Source organism: Natator depressus, chromosome 15 (assembly GCF_965152275.1).
Source record: "Natator depressus isolate rNatDep1 chromosome 15, rNatDep2.hap1, whole genome shotgun sequence".
In the NCBI taxonomy this organism is placed as follows: Eukaryota; Metazoa; Chordata; order Testudines; family Cheloniidae; genus Natator; species Natator depressus.
In genome coordinates, this window is record NC_134248.1 from 1267152 (window position 1) to 1283529 (window position 16378).

General features: G+C 45.5%; 1 protein-coding gene across 6 annotated transcripts in view; it reads left to right on the forward strand.

Annotated features, from left to right (window-relative positions):
- Positions 1 to 16378, forward strand: part of MTMR3 (myotubularin related protein 3) — a 249364-nt gene that overhangs the window by 182536 nt on the left and 50450 nt on the right. For all 6 annotated transcript variants that reach the window (XM_074973297.1, XM_074973296.1, XM_074973300.1 and 3 more), the window contains 2 exons: positions 12192 to 12288; positions 15431 to 15544. In XM_074973297.1, coding sequence (XP_074829398.1) covers positions 12192 to 12288; positions 15431 to 15544 — 211 coding nt within the window. The remainder of the gene's footprint in view (positions 1 to 12191; positions 12289 to 15430; positions 15545 to 16378) is intronic.

Consider the following 16378-nt stretch of genomic DNA (forward strand, 5'->3'; position numbering starts at 1 on the left):
ATTTTTTAATTTGGGGTATACATTTAAGTTGAGCCTCTATTGTGGGGTCTTTAAAAAGTTTCCATGCAGCTTGCAGGGATCTCACTTTTGGCACTGTACCTTTTAATTTCTGTTTACGTAACTTCCTCATTTTTGTGTAGTTCCCCTTTCTGAAATTAAATGCTACATGGTTGGGTTGCTGTGGTGTTTTCCCCTGTACAGGGATGTTACATTTTATTATGTTACGGTCACTATTACCAAGCTATATTCACCGGACCCTGTGCTCCTTTTAGGAGTAAATTAACCATTGCCTCTTGTGCGTTCTAGGACTAGCTGCTCCAAAAAGCAGTCATTTAAAGTTGCTTGACACCTTATCTCTGCATCCCATCCTGAGGTGGGATATACCCAGTCAATATGGGGCTAGTTGAAATCCCCCATTATTATTATTAAGTTTTTTATTTTTATAGTTTCTCTAATCTCCCTGAGCATTTCACAGTCATCATCACCATACAGGTCAGGTGGTTGGTAGTCTATCCCTTCTGCTATATTCTTATTAGAACATGGAATTACTATCTATGGAGAATCTGTGGTACAGTGTGGTTCATTTAAGGTTTTTACTTCTTCATTTGATTCTATGCTTTCTTTCACATAGTGCAACTCCTCCACCAGTATGACCTATTTTTGCCTTCGGATATATTTTGTACCCTGGTATTACTGTGTCCTATTGATTATCCTCATTCCACCAAGTTTCTGTGATGCCTGTTATATCAAATATCCTCATTTAATACAAGGCACTCAAGTTCACCCAACTTAGTATTTAGACTTCTAGGATTTGTATACAAGCACTTAAAAAAAATAGTCACTTTTTAGCTGTCTGCCATTATGTGATGTAATTGAATGAGACTTTCATTTAACTTTCTCATCAGATCCTACCTGTATTTTATCATCTTCCATTCTCTCTTCCTTACTTGGATACAGAGAATCTCCATTAATAGATCGTCCCCTAAGGGAAGTTTCATTAATAAAGAATACGTCATTAATAAATCAGGGACTGATGTTTCCTTAAATGTTTGTTGCCACCATAAATACCTTTTGTGGCACCATTTGTTCAGAGATCCCAAACGAGTCAAACTGTTCCATATATATAGATAGATGTGTCAGGATCTCTTGAACCATTACTGAAATGCAGTCACCTCTGAGGCTGTATTTAAACAACACAGCAATATGGTAGGCACTTACTGTGTGACCAACCGAATGAACATTCACTCCAGGAGAAAAATGAAATATTTAACAGTATTGCACTGCACACAATTTCTAACCAACAGTAGCCAACATTTCAAGTAGCTGTGTGAAGTAGAGTCTGCATCAGGTTCTGTAGATGGGACCTACATCACAATATAATATATGAGCTGTTTTCAAGATAGGCATTATCATGGGTAGTCTGTCATCTGACAGTGCCGAAGGGTGAGGAACTTCATGGCAAGATCCTATCCAGTACAGGAAAGGTGGTATGTTTAAGGAACACTAACTTGAAGGTCATTTATATCTTTCTCTTTTCCTCATCCTATTTCTTAGTATTATTTTGGGTTGAGAAGTGATCATCTTTCTACAAAGATGAGAAAGGAAAAGGAAGTAGTATTACAAATATACTACAGAATTTGTAGTATAAGGTCTAGTCTATATTCAGAGTTGTACCAGTTTAGTTGCAGGTGTGATTTTAAACTGATTGTTAAACTAATGCTAAATCCTGTGTGGACACTCTTAATTTGATTTAAGCCAGGCTATATTAAATTTCTCAGAATCATGGAGAAGGAGATATTTAGGAAGATACTGATTATTTTCACCATGTCACTTTCAGAGAAAACAGAAAATTTTAAGGCTAAAGATTTCATTTAAGAGGGAGAATAGAGAATCACCAACTTTATATCACGTTGATGAGTTTAAAACAAGAAAGAATCAACCAAAATAAAAATGTTTCCATTCTCCAATCGAGGCTCCTGCCACTAAAGTTACTGAAGTTTTATTAAAAGAAAATGAGTACTTGTGGCACCTTAGAGACCAACTCTAAGGTGCCACAAGTACTCCTTTTCTTTTTGCAGATACAGACTAACACAGCTGCTAGTATGAAACCTGTAGTTTTATTGGTTGCTCTAAAGGACAATTACCAGTCTGCACCTTGGGCCTGTGGCAGGACTTTTAAAATACTGATGGGTGCATCTAGCTAAAAAATTCTCATCTATTATCCAGTCAGTCCTTCTGCAAGTGAAAGCTTTCTCAAGGCCACTTTCTCAAGACAGCTGATAATTATGTCTGCCCTCTGTGCTGAAGCAGCGTGCCACCTACTGAGTGATGTGATCACTGCTCCAAAAAAGAAAAAAAGTTAGAAAAGTTAAAGTTCAGGGCTAAGAGATAAATATGATGGAGACTGCCAACCGGTTTGATTGCATTTACTAGTTTTCCACCTGCTGGGTTAGAAAAGGCCAAAATTGTAATGTCTGTCATAATAAGAAATCTGCAAAACCACAAGGTTGCTGGGCTTTACTTTATATGTCAGAATTGATCCCGTTCTGCTCTCTGTATTGGTAATAAGGACTTTATAACTTATTTCTTCTCTTCACATGAAATACAACAAACTCAGAGGGTTAGTGCAAATAAAGTTCTATTGAAAGTGATGCTGGAGTCTTTACCTCTCTGTAGCAGATTGCTGACTCACCGCCACAGCATCTCCTTCTGGTCAGTCCGGGAATTAGCTCAATTCCAGCCTCAGAGCACCCTCTACTGGCCTGTGTCTCACCTGCCTCAGGCCCCTTGTCCCTCCCGGTCCCTGGTGCCCCTTACCCTGAGGTGCTGCTCACAGCAGTGCCCCCACACTCTGGGTCTCCCTTCCCAGGGAACCCCCTCCCCCATGCCCACCTTGCCTGAGTGGCTACTGCCAGTCATTCTCTAGCCCCCTTTCCCTGGTGCAAACTGCAGTCTGTAATGGCCACTCATCATTGGCAAGGGGGTTGGACCAGCTGCCTCTGCCTATCCCCAGGCTGTAGCCCCAGTACCTGCTTAGGTCTTTAACAAGGCCTCAGCCTGGGGGGTTGCCAGGCTGGAGCTCCCAAGCTGCCCCTGCCCCTGCCCCTGCCCCTGCCCCTGCCCCTGCCCCTGCCCCTGCCCCTGCCCCTGCCCCTGCCCCTGCCCCTGCCCCTGCCCCTGCCCCTCAGGGAGCTAGGTCCTTCCCACTCCCAGGCTGGAGTAAGACTGACCCAACTCCTCCCTTAGCCCTTATACTGCCCAGCCTGCTCCTGATTGGCTCCCCAGGGCAGCCCTTTCCCAGGGCTGTTTTTAACCCCTTCCAGACCAGAGTGGGGTGACTGCCCTGCTACACTCTCCAAGATGGAACCTAGGTAAAGTTTCCTTTTTGTTCATTTGGAAATGATAGGGATTCTCTGTAGCCTTCGCTTGGAGTGATGCTTGTGTGTTGTCCACCTAGCAAAACAGTCCTAGGCTTGCAGAGCTTAATGTAGTCACAGTAGGCTAGATATCATCAGTCTTCTCCCAAAACCAATACATTTTTGGGAGGGGGAATATCCTAAATTTTTTTTTAAATAACTGCTTGTTAGTTATATGTTGATTTCTTTTTCTTTTAGTTATGACAGTAAGTATCTCCATAAGTCCTCCAGTTGAGAATCAGTTGTAGCTAATTATACACTTCCATTGTACGTATTTAGAAAAGAGGCTTAGAGGAAAATTAGGTGAATTTGCTGAATGTTAGTATTAATGAAAATGTAGTGAAAGGTGGACAGACATTTTGCATTTGCCTCCTCCAGTACATCTCAATGATGGCCTTGGTATCCTTGTTATTCTAGGGGAGGGGTGGGCAAACTACGGCCTGCAGGCCAGATCCGGCCCCTCGGGGCTTTGGATCCGGCCCGCTTGATTGCCACCCCCGTGGTGCCACGCCGCTCCAGGAAGTGGCCACACCACGTCCCTGCATCCTCTGGGGTGGCAGAGAGCTCTGCATGCTGCTCTTGCCTGTGGGTACCTCCCCCAAAGCTCCCGTTGGCCAGGAACAGGTTACCGTAGCCAATGGGAGCTTCGGGGGAGGTTCCCACAGGCGAGGGAAACGTGGAGCCCTGTGCCCCCATCCCCTTCCCCAGCTGCTGTGCAGGGACGTGGTGCTGGCTGCTTCCTGGAGTGGTGTGGTGCAGGGCCAGGGCCGGGATGCAGGGAGCCTGCCCTGGCCCCGGTGCGCCGCTGCCACCCCAGAGCCACTCTAGGTAAGCGGCGCCGGGCCGGAGCCTGAATCCCTCCTGTACCCCGCACCCCAACTCCCTGTCCTGAGCCCCCGCCGCATCCCACACCCCTCCTGCACCCCAACCCCCTGCCCGAGCCCCGTCCTGCACCTCAACCTCCTGACCTGAGCCCCCTCCTGCACTCCACTCCCCTCGTGCACCCTAACCCCCTTCCGTGAGCCCCCTCATACACCCTGCACCCCTCCTCTGCCCCAACCCCTTGCCCTCAGCCCCTTCCTGCACACTGCACCCCCTCCCACACCCTGCACTCCACCCCCTGCCCCAGCCCTGCAATCAATTTCCCCACCCAGATGTGGCCCTCGGCCCAAACAGTTTGCCCACCCCTGTTCTAGGGCCTGATCCCTGAAGTCAGTGGAAAAACTCCCATGGATTTCAGGAGTTTTGGATCAGTCCCCTAGTACTATAACTTTCTTGATCAGAGTCTGCGTGATGCCAAGTTTTGTAGTGTTGACAAATGATTAGTAGGGACTAGATTGAGTACACAAAACTTGTTTCAATTTTGTGACCTATAAAAGAGTAATTGCCATATCAAAAGACCATTGGTTCATCTAGTCATATATGCTGCTCCAGTTCTGGCTTATATCTAATGTTTCAGAGATAGTCAATAAAATGCCATTCTTCTTTGAGCGCTGTCCCTGTAGGTGCTCCACTCCAGGTGACGGTGCTTCCCAGCGCTGGTGATCGGAGATCTTTGGTAGCAGTGCCTGGTCGGGATGCACTCGTTCAGCTGCTGTCTCATGATCTCGGTAGAGTCAGCCTGAGCGCGCACGTCCCGCACCCCCCTCAGTTCCTTCTCAGCCGTCCTCGGCTGAAGATGGGACTCGGGGCAGTGCTGTTCCTTTTCCCTGGTCTCTGAAGGAAACAAGTATAAAGACATAGAAATAGTTAGTAACATCTCAGTTATTTCCCTTCCTTTAGAATAGTTACTTAGTTTAAAAAACAAAACAAAAAAAACCCCTTCCTTTTCCTCAAGTTTGTCTCCCGTTGAGACACTCTCCCCTGGCATTCCTAGTGCAATAATGCCAGGGTCTTCAGGATTCAAAAAGTGTGCTTCCTGTCAAGACTCTATACCAAGGTCCGACAGACACTCACATTGTGTGAAGTCTTCAGCGAGACACACGTCCCTGCCAAGTGTGTCCATTGTACCATCCTCAAAACCAGGGCTCATCATGACAGGGACCTGTGGCCGAAAATGCTCCTGATGAAGAAATCCCTACAGCCATCTATGGAGACGGGCAATAGCAAACCCTCTCCCTCATGCTCCCAGGCCAGGTTGGAACCAATTGGGAGCACGGCTTCACCCTCCCAGGCGAAGAGGCAGGAAGCCCAAGTGTCTCCGTGCAGAGACTTTCAAAAGGTAAAGGGTCTCCTGCGAGATCCTTACCCTCATTGCTGACAGTGCCAAAGGCAGGTGCCTCCGACCGTCCCAGCACCTCAGCCACAGCTCCCGTGGAGCGCAGAGGCAGGGACCTGACTTCCTGTATCGGGAAGTTCTCCTCGGCACCGGTCCCCTCGGCACCGAAAATAGACCCAGTTCCAACAGTGCGTTCTGCCCCGGTGCCCACAAGAACGTTGGCACCAAGCCTGCCTGCCAATCCAGCAGCAGCAGCGGACCTCCCGCAGGGCCCTACAAATGGCCCACAGCACTGGGGAAAGCTAAACAGAAGTCCGTGCGCACTTCTGAGCACAGATCATGCTCAGCAGGATCACAGCCCAGGGAGCAGCAGCAGCAATTCTTAAGTCAGGATGACCTCAGCCTGACTCTCCGCTCCTTGTCACAGTGCTCACTCTTTGACCAGCCGCTCTCCCCACCTAACCTGGCTACCTTCAATGACAGCGAGCCTGATATGCAGCAGCAGGCGGAGTTCTCCCCACTTGCCTCTCCTCCTCCACCAGAACCTTTTGCACCTCAGGTCACGGCTCACAACCACCAGCCTCAGTTTCCCTACTTTGCCCCCCTCTCCCGTGGGTGGCACCTAACTTCTCTTATCCCATGCCTTGGCCTCAGTGGCACCCTTGGCCAGCTCCTACTGCCACTCGCCCTCATGCTTCTTCCACCAGACCACAAGCTCCTTCTGCGCCTCTATCTCCAGCTCTGTCTACTTCTAGAGCGCCTGAACACCTCCCCCCCCAAGAGGTGGGCTATGGACCATACCCTGATTCAAGGTTTATACCTCCTTCACTCTGCAATTCAGAATTGCAAACTATTCCACCCTACTTGCAAGCTATGACTTCGACAATTTCAATAAACTCTTTGATTTTATCTCCCGTATCCCGGAGGACAGGAGAGCAGAATTTAAGTCAGTCCTTGTCGAGGGCTAGTTGGTCTCCAGAACAGCCCTACAAGCATCTTTACGCATGGCGGACACAGCAGCCCACACTACCGCAACTGCGGTGGTTATGCACAGATCTTCCTGGCTGTCTGCATCCAGTATCCCCAAAGACCTGCAGACCAAAGTGGAAGACGTCCCCTTTGATAAAGATGAGCTTTTTTCCAAAAACAAAAAAAAAGAAACACGACTAAGTCTTTCACACTATGAAAGACTCTAGAGCAACCCTGCTTACCCTGGGCATCTACCCATCCCTTCCCAGGAGACAACGGTATAAACCTTATCAGAGGCCACTCACACAACAATATCACTGGCCCCACCCAGACCATACGATATAGCCAGGAATCGCGCTAGACCTCCTAGACACAGACAAAACCAAGCGCAACCAGCTACCTCCCATCCACTGGGAAACAATAATTTTGAAGTGTTGGTCAAGGGTCTGCGCGACCACCCCTTGACTCCACCACCTATTTGCCCATTTGGCTACCGCCTCCAGGCTTTCCACCATGCCTGGCAGCAGATCACACAGGACCATTGGGTCCTGGACATAGTTCAGTCCGGTTACTCCATCCCTTTTATATCCTACCCTCTTACCATTCCCCCTTCCCTGTCCCTCTTCAGAGACCCCACTCACGAGCACCTACTTCGCTTAGAAGTGGCTCATCTTCTACAGCTAGGTGCAGTGGAGCCTGTGCTGACACAACGTCGAGGAAGAGCGTTCTACTCCCGTTACTTTCTGACCCAGAAGAAGAGCGGGGCATGGAGGCCTATACTAGACCTATTCTGACTGAACAAATTCATACGTGTACAGAAATTCAAGATGGTCACACTGGGCACAATAATACCCGCGCTGGAACACAGCCTGGGTCACAGCCCTCAACCTACAGGACGCCTATTTTCACATATCCATTCATCCAACCCACAGCCGCTTCCTGCGATTCTCGCTCAGAGATGAACATTTTCAATACAGGGTACTCCCTTTCAGACTTTCCACAGAACCAAGAGTATTCTCCAAGACCCTAGCCGTAGTCATAGCCCACCTCTGCAGACACGGGATCATACTCTTCCCCTACCTAGACGATTGCCTCATCAAAGGCAACTCATACGACGAGACACTACGAGCTACCCATTTCGCCATCTCCCTCTTCCACAGCTTAGATCTGCAAACAAACTTCCAAAAATCCACCCTGACACCTACACAGCAGATTGAATTCATCGGAGCTCACCTGGACTCAATCCGAACCAGAGCCTCACAGCCACACCACAGATTCCTCGCTATTACACATCTCATACTCACACTCTCTGTTCGTCCCGAGATACAGGCAAGAATTTGCCTACAGCTCATTGGCCACATGGCAGCCACCACCTTCGTGGTCAAGTACGCCAGGCTGCACATGAGATGTCTTCAAGGTTGGCTCAACTCAAACTTCAAACCCAGCAGACACAGCTTCTGCATGATGCTAACTCCTCCAGCGAATGTAATAGCTTCTCTACAATGGTGGACAAGACCAGAGAACCTCTACAGGGGCGTTCCCTTCCAGCAACACTCCCTGGCACTCATGCTCACCACGGACGCTTCCCTGATCGGTTGGGGAGTGCACCTGGGGAGACCCATGGCACAGGGCCGTTGATCCCTGCCAGAGATGCATCTGCACCTAAAGCTCCTAGAGCTCAGAGCAGTGAGACAAGCCTGCCTTCACTTTCTCCCCCTCATAACAAATCTATCCGGGTCCTGACGGACAATATAGCATGTATGTTTTACATCAACAGATGGGGGGAGCACGATCGCACTCCCTATGCGTGGAGGCCATCTGGCTATGGAATTGGTGCATACAACACCACATAGAAATTACCGCTTCATACCTACCTGGATGTCACAACACTACCGCTGACACACTCGGCAGACACTTTTCCAAAAAAAACCAAAAACGAATGGGAATTATATCCCACGATACTACAACAGCTCTTCTGTTGGGGGAGGGATAGCTCAGTGGTTTGAGTATTAGCCTGCTAAACCCAGGGTTGTGAGTTCAATCCTTGAGGGGGCCATTTAGGGATCTGTGGCAAAAATTGGGGATTGGTTCTGCTTTGAGCAGGGGGTTGGACTAGATGACCACCTGAGGTCCTTTCCAACCCTGATATTCTATGATTATCCCACTGGGGCACCCTATCAGTAGACCTCTTTGCTACAACCCAGAATCGCAAATGCCACCTATTTTGCTCCAGAGCGGGATTTGGGACTGCATCCCTAGGAGATGCGTTCCTCATCCTGTGGAACAACTCTCTCATGTACACCTTTCCACCAATCCTTCTAATACACAGGGTTCTACACAAGATCAGAGATGACAAGGCCCGGGACAGACTTATTGTCCCGGCTTGGCTGAGACAGACATGGCATCCTTACCTGCTCTGCATGTCCATCCGTCCTCCACGGACTCTCCCCAACAGACCAGATCTGCTTTCTCAGGACAACGGCCAGCTTCTTCACCCACAGCTCCAGAAACTCCATCTGACGGCTTGGTTCCTTCATGGTTCCAGACCCACGAACTAGCCTGTTCTGAGCAAGTCCAAGTATGTCCTTCTGCATAGTAGAAAAGACTCCACTCATAAGACTTACCTGCAGAAGTGGAAACGCTTCTCCATGTGGTGCTCCCAAAAATACTTGACACCCATACCGTGACCCTCCCTAACATTCTAGACCACCTTTTGAAACTAAAACAGGATGGGCTATCGCTCAGCTCCGTCAGAGTACACCTCACAGCCCTCACCACCTTCCATGATTTGCTGGACGGATATTCACTCTTTCCCCACTCTACTATAAAATGCTTTCTCACAGGCCTGCAAAATCTCTACCCTGAGATTTATCCATCGACAGCTGCCTGGAATCTCAGCCTAGTTCTTCACTGTCTTATGAAACCTCCCTTTGAGCCCTTAGCTACCTCATCTCTTCTCCACATGTCTATGAAGGTAGCTTTCTTGGTTGCTATAACATCGGTAAGGAGAGTAGGGGAAATAAACACCCTGATAGCCTACCCTCCCTACACAACCTTCTGTAAAGATAGTTACCCTGCGACCCCATCCTAAATTTCTCCCTAAGGTGGTGTCCACCTTCCACCTTAACCAACCAATATACTTACCTGCATTCTATCCCAAACCTCATGACACTCTGCACGAAGCGGCTCCACATACCCTCGACATTAGACGACCAATCGCCTTTTATCTGGACAGGACTACACCATTTTGTAAGTCCCCGCGGCTATTTGTCTCCACTAGTGAGAGATCAAAGGGTGGGGCTATCTCTAAGCAACGCCTTTCCAAGTGGATCTCTGACTGCATCAGATCCTGTTACTGCATTCAGAATGCCCAACCACCCAAAGGCATCAGAACTCATTCTGTGTGAGCTATGTCAACATCCTTTGCCTTCCTCCATAACGTACCTATTCCTGATATCTGTAAGGCAGTCACGTGGACACCCTGTGGGTGCTCTACTCCCCGCTCTCCTTCCCTCTACTTTGGAGTACTATTCTGACATCACGATAGAGAAGGAACTGAGGGGCGTGCGGGACACACATGCTCAGGCAGACTCTAACGAGACCACGAGACAGCAGCTGAGTGTGTGTTTCGTGACCAGGTACTGCTACCAAAGATCTCCGATCACCGGCACTGGGAGGCACCATCGCCTGGAGTGGAGCACCCACAGGGACACACATCTCGAAGAACCTCAGTTACTGAAAGGCGAGTAACCTTCTCTTATACACCCAGCTAATTTTGTAATATTGTTGTACAGGGAGAAGTTTTCTTCCTGATCCTGTCTAATATTTAGCTTATAACTTGACACATAAAATAGATATCATTATGTATTTTTTTTTATCGTAGTGTAACTGTAGATGTTAGGCTTTGACTCTCATACATTTTTTATTCTAAGTTATTTGCCATTATATTTTTAATTTTGTCTACAAGTATTTACCAAGAAGATATAAAAATGTAGGTTTTTAGAAGTATGTAACGTTAATTTTCATTTTTACAGGTATATAACTATTTCTTCAAGTATTAATGTGTTCTGAATTGTGTAACAGATGTGTAATATGTATGGCATTTAATTTTCAATTTTCTCCTTTTGTTAATAGATCCTTTGTCCCATGATGTAGTGGTACAATAATTGAAAGTGTTTGATCATGAATAGACTTTTAGAATTGTTCTATCTAGTGATGGTCAGGCATTCATTGGATTTAATATATTTTGTAGACCTAGAAGTCTCTACAAATTCTCTACAAATCATCTTCTTCTGCACCTTGTATGAAAAGGAAGGGGACTTGTTAATATACTGATACCTTTTAGCTATATCAACCTTTCTGGCTCTGATTCACTTTTTTATTGTCTTGAATTTTTTATTCAACTGTATTGAGGTACTTTTTCAAAAGGCGCTATACAAAAATATATTGTAAACATTCCAGTTGCCATAATGTATTGATTTAGGAATTTCTATGGCCCTCATTACAGTAATATCTAAGAATCTGACAATTGTTAGTGAACTTTAATCTCAGAACACCACTGTGAGGAAGGGATGCGAAACTGAGGCTCAGGGTAAATTAAGTGACTTGTCCCAAGGTCATACAGGAAAGGCTGAATTGGGAATTGAGCCAAGGTCTCTTGAGTTCCAGGTTAGTGCCCTACTGCCCTATCCATTAGACCAGGGGTTCTCAAACTTCATTGCACCGTGACCCCCTTCTGACAACAAAAATTACTACATGACCACAGGAGTGGGTACTGAAACCTGATCCCACCGGAGCCCCACAGCCCTGGATGGGGGCACCAAAGTCGAAGTCCAAGGGGCTTCAGCCCTGGAAGAGGGGCCTGTAACCTGAGTCCCTCCACCCAGGGCTGAAACCCTCGGGCTTTGGGTTCAGCCCCAGGTGGTGGGGCTTGGGCTTTAGCCCCCATGGTGGTGGGGCTCAGGCTTCGACTTTGGGCCCCAGCAAGTCTAACGCCAGCCTTGGCGACCCCATTAAAACAGAATCATGACCCACTTTGGGGTCCTGACCCACAGTTTGAGAACCACTGCATTAGACCATCTGTTCCTTCCATCTGGGAATCAGGCAGACCAGAGCTTAATTTATTTCTCATTGATACAAAACTCTCCTGCGCTCTGGAAAGGAGACATTAATAGAACTTATCCCTCTGTGGTAGATTGTATTCTGGACTTCATTAGAGCATACTCATCTAAATTATACTTGTTTTTCCTAATGTGTTTGAATCTGGTCTGCTATTTACACAGAAGTTTGGTGTTTCCTGTATGAATCTACAGGAACTTAGACACAATACTGTTAAAAAAAAATTAGTTATTCTTTACTGTGTGAAGAGTCAATTACTGAGGGTCATCATGGGAAACAGTTTTACTCTTGCTTGATATGGATTTTTCAGTGTGGGGGTTAAAAATGTATACAGCTTTCCTGCTGCACAGTGCCTGTTACTGTCCTGTTTCCTGAATGAGTGTAGTTGTGTGTTTCTCAACCTATTTTGGAAAGTAGAAACCTTTCCTTGTGCTTCTGATTTATTTCCTCTGTCTGCCTTTGATATCCAGGGGAGCATGTAACTTCGAGGTTTAAAAATGAAGTTGAACGGATGGGTTTCGATATGCACAATTCCTGGAGGATATCCAATATCAATGAGAAATACAAGTAAGTTGTATGAATCTCTGTAGACTGTTGCTTCACAGCCAAGTGCCCTGTCAAAACACTAATCCTCATGTAGCAGGTCACTGGAACGTTTTAAAATGGAGAAGTTCTGCAATGAAAGAAAATCTGCAAAAAGGGAAAAATAAGCTTTTGCTCTTTTTGCTGATTTATGTATTTATAAAGAATGCCTTAAAGTGGGCTTTCAAGTATATATATTTTTTTAATTAGAGATATCAGGTCTTGATTTTCTGTTCTTCTTGCTGGAAGACTCCGTGGAGGACAGGAGAACTAGAGGGACTATAACATTACAAGAAAGTGAAACCTGACCAAGCGAGAAGGGAAATTATTCTTATTCAGACTGTTTAAAATATTTTGCTTTTATTAGCAACTGTTTTCCTCAAACACCTGACAAAGACGGGGAAGAATCAATCTTCCACAAAGATTCTAATACCCAGGCCTTTGAACTGAGATCTGAGAAAGTTCCCACTCCAGTTCTCTAGTTTCACAGGAGTCCTCCAACAAAACTGGGAGGCAAGACTAGATATTCTTGACATGTGTAAGATTTTTTTAAAAAAGAAAAGAGGCCTTTTTTATTTATACATCGTAAAGAAGCACAATGGGGGAAAACCATAATTTTTTCCCTTTGGCGTTTTTAGAGTCTGAGGTGTCAATTCAGGAAAGCAGTCCTGTTCAGGAAAGCACTTATGCATGTACTTAAGTGCTTTTCTGAATAGAAATAAACTTAGGCACATGCTTACGTGCTACCCTGAATTGGGGGAAAATGCATGACTTATTTTTTGTAATTACTTCCACTTCTGTTACCCTTATTGGAAGAAAATATTTTCAGTTCCCTGCAATTTATCTCAAGCTGTGGAAGACATTCTTTATGGGCTCACAATTTTCCCCCCAGTCATCTGCTTAAATTTGGATGAGAAATGAAATGCAATTTTAAAACATTACGGTAAGAGTTCCCAAGTGATGGTCTGTGGACAGTGTTATCTGTGTAGAGCTGGCTGGCGCATCGTGCTGTTTCTCCTTGTCTCCTGCTGCTTCCACAGTTATACAGGCTTTTTGTTACAAAGATGAGTTACGCAGTGTCAAGGTTCCTTCCCCACTCTGAACTCTAGGGTACAGATGAGGGGACCTGCATGAAAAACCCCCTAAGCTTATTTTTGTAAGCTTAGGTTAAAACTTCCCCAAGGTACAAACTATTTCACCTTTTGTCCCTGAATTTTATTGCTGCCACCACCAAGCGTCTAACAAAATATAACTGGGAAAGAGCCTGCTTGGAAACGTCTTTCCCCCCAATATCCCCCCAAGCCCTACACCCCCTTTCCTGGGGAAGGCTTGATAAAAATCCTCACCAATTTGCATAGGTGAACACAGACCCAAACCCTTGGATCTTGAGAACAAGGAAAAAGCAATCAGGTTCTTAAAAGAAGAATTTTAATTGAAGAAAAAGTAAAAGAATCACCTCTGTAAAATTAGGATGGTAAATACCTTACAGGGTAATCAGATTCAAAACATAGAGAATCCCTCTAGGCTAAACCTTAAGTTACAAAAAGATACAAAACCAAGAATATACATTCCATTCAGCACAACTTATTTTATCAGCCATTTAAACAAAACAAAATCTAACGCATCTCTAACTAGATTGCTTATTAGCCCTTTACAGGAGTTCTGACCTGCATTCCTGCTCTGGTCCCAGCAAAAGCAACACACAGACAGAGAGAACCCTTTGTCGTCCGTCCCCCCCCCAGCTTTGAAAGTATCTTGTCTCCTCATTGGTCATTTTGGTGAGGTGCCAGCGAGGTTATCTTTAGCTTCTTAACCCTTTACAGGTGAAAGGGTTTTTTCCTCTGGTCAGGAGGGATTTAAAGGTGGTTAGCCTTCCCTTTCTGTTTATGACAGGCAGCCTGTAAAAGCAGCTAGAGACAAAGATGTTCTGTCATTCCAGAGTTCTGATTGGTTAGAATTATAACCTTGCTGTTATAGTTCATTCTTGGAAGGTTCCTTTCAACCACTGGTCAGATTGGGGCGGGGGGTGGGAGAAGGAAGTGTTGGTATTCTCTTATACTCACTGAGATTCAGTGAGAATCCACGCATAGTAGATTGAAAAAAGAAAAGGAGTACTTGTGGCACCTTAGCGACTAACCAATTTATTTGCGCATAAGCTTTCGTGAGCTACAGCTCACTTCATCGGATGCATCTGATGAAGTGAGCTGTAGCTCACGAAAGCTTATACTCAAATAAATTGGTTAGTCTCTAAGGTGCCACAAGTCCTCCTTTTCTTTTTGCGAATACAGACTAACACGGCTGCTACTCTGAAACCTGTCATAGTAGATTGAGTTGATCTTCAAAATATGAGTGTCCTTTTTTTGTTTGCAAGTTTGAGTTAGTGGTTAAGTAGTTACCAAAGTTGACATTTATATAAACATCATTTGTCTAAGAATTAATACCCTATAGTAATGAATGGGAACTGTTCACACCTCTCCAAGCTAATCTTACAGACACTTTGTGTAACTCTAGCACACATCACTCTTTTCACTAAATTCTGGAGCAGAAGATGGCAGTCCACAGGGAAAAGTGCCATTTTGCCAAATCACCACAAATCAGCACAATCCAGTTCCTACCTTCCGAAAGGGTTGATACGTTGGTTCAGTTTTACACATATATCCTCTGCTGACCAACTCTGCCAGGCCATAATGACTCCATTCCTAGTGGCTTTGTGATATGAGCTTATAGAAGAGAGTGGAATTACTAACTCTTTGGTTTTGAAAGATGGGGAATTTCTCTTCTGTTTTGATGTGTTCCTGGCAGCTGGAGTTCAATACCATTGGGTTATAATTTTCCTAAGGAAACGCTGGGTCAGATCCTGAAATGGTGAAAGCAGCACTGCTCCATTGATATAAGTGGAGCTATGCTGACTTACACCAGCTAAGGTTCTGGTCCACTGTATTCTTTAATGTCTGATAAAGAGGATTGTAGCAGCATATATGATTGATCAGGAGCTCACAAATAGTATGGCTTGCGAAATGAACAGCTCTTCGTTTGCTTGTACAGCCTTTTATTTTGTATTGTCAGTAGGTTATGAATCTGCTATTTGTCTGCTGCATTTAACCATTCACTTCCTCTTTCCACTCAGGCTCTGTGGTAGCTACCCACAGGAGCTCATAGTTCCCGCTTGGATCACAGACAAGGAGCTGGAGAGTGTGGCAAGTTTTCGGTCCTGGAAACGTATCCCAGCTGTGGTTTACAGGTGAGACTCCAGACCAGGAGCATTCACTGTCACCAAACTGAGGACTGGCGCTTTTCAGCAAATAAAACCTTAGCTTACTTGGAACTGGGAATCTCAGCTAGTAATGAAACATGCTCAGGGTGCTAATGTACCAGGGCTCAAAATGAGTGCAAGAAACTACAATGAAAGTAATGAACATTCAGTAGATTCTGTAAATAGTAGGAAATACAAGAGTTACAGCAGTGTATGGTGCCTCTAGTTTCTGAGTATGCATTATCAGAAGGGTTGTAATGTTGTGTGTGCATGCATGAGAAGCTTTGCTGTATTCTGATTCCTTGTTACTCTGTAACTCTTCCAGCTATGAATTACTAATACCCTCACCTCAACTTTTGTTCTTGCAGAACTCTTACATCAGACTTCAGCGTGTAACTCACCTTGTCAGTTTTTGATTCCCCCCCCCCCCCTTTTTGGTTTTTACACCCCCATACAATACTGGCGACACACAAGGGCTCTGGAAAGAGATTAAGTGCTTGTGTTGACTGACAGTTTCGGCTATTTGTCTCTGGTAGATCTGTGATAACTTTGTAAATACTGTAAGTTTTTTCCTTGCCAGTCTTTCCAGGAGCTTTCAGTGGAGTCCTTATGCAGCATCTATCTTGAGCAATTGATTGTGGCAAATTGGAGATTAATTTGATTAGATACGTTACAGTCCCCTAAATCTCTGTAATGCTTCCTGTGTGTGGGGTCTTTACATTTCTACAATTACCTCCATGTTATACACTCCTGTGTATATAACCCTTCCTGTTTGACTAGTGTCCCTATGGGTGCTCCACTGTAGGTGTGCTTGTGTCCCTG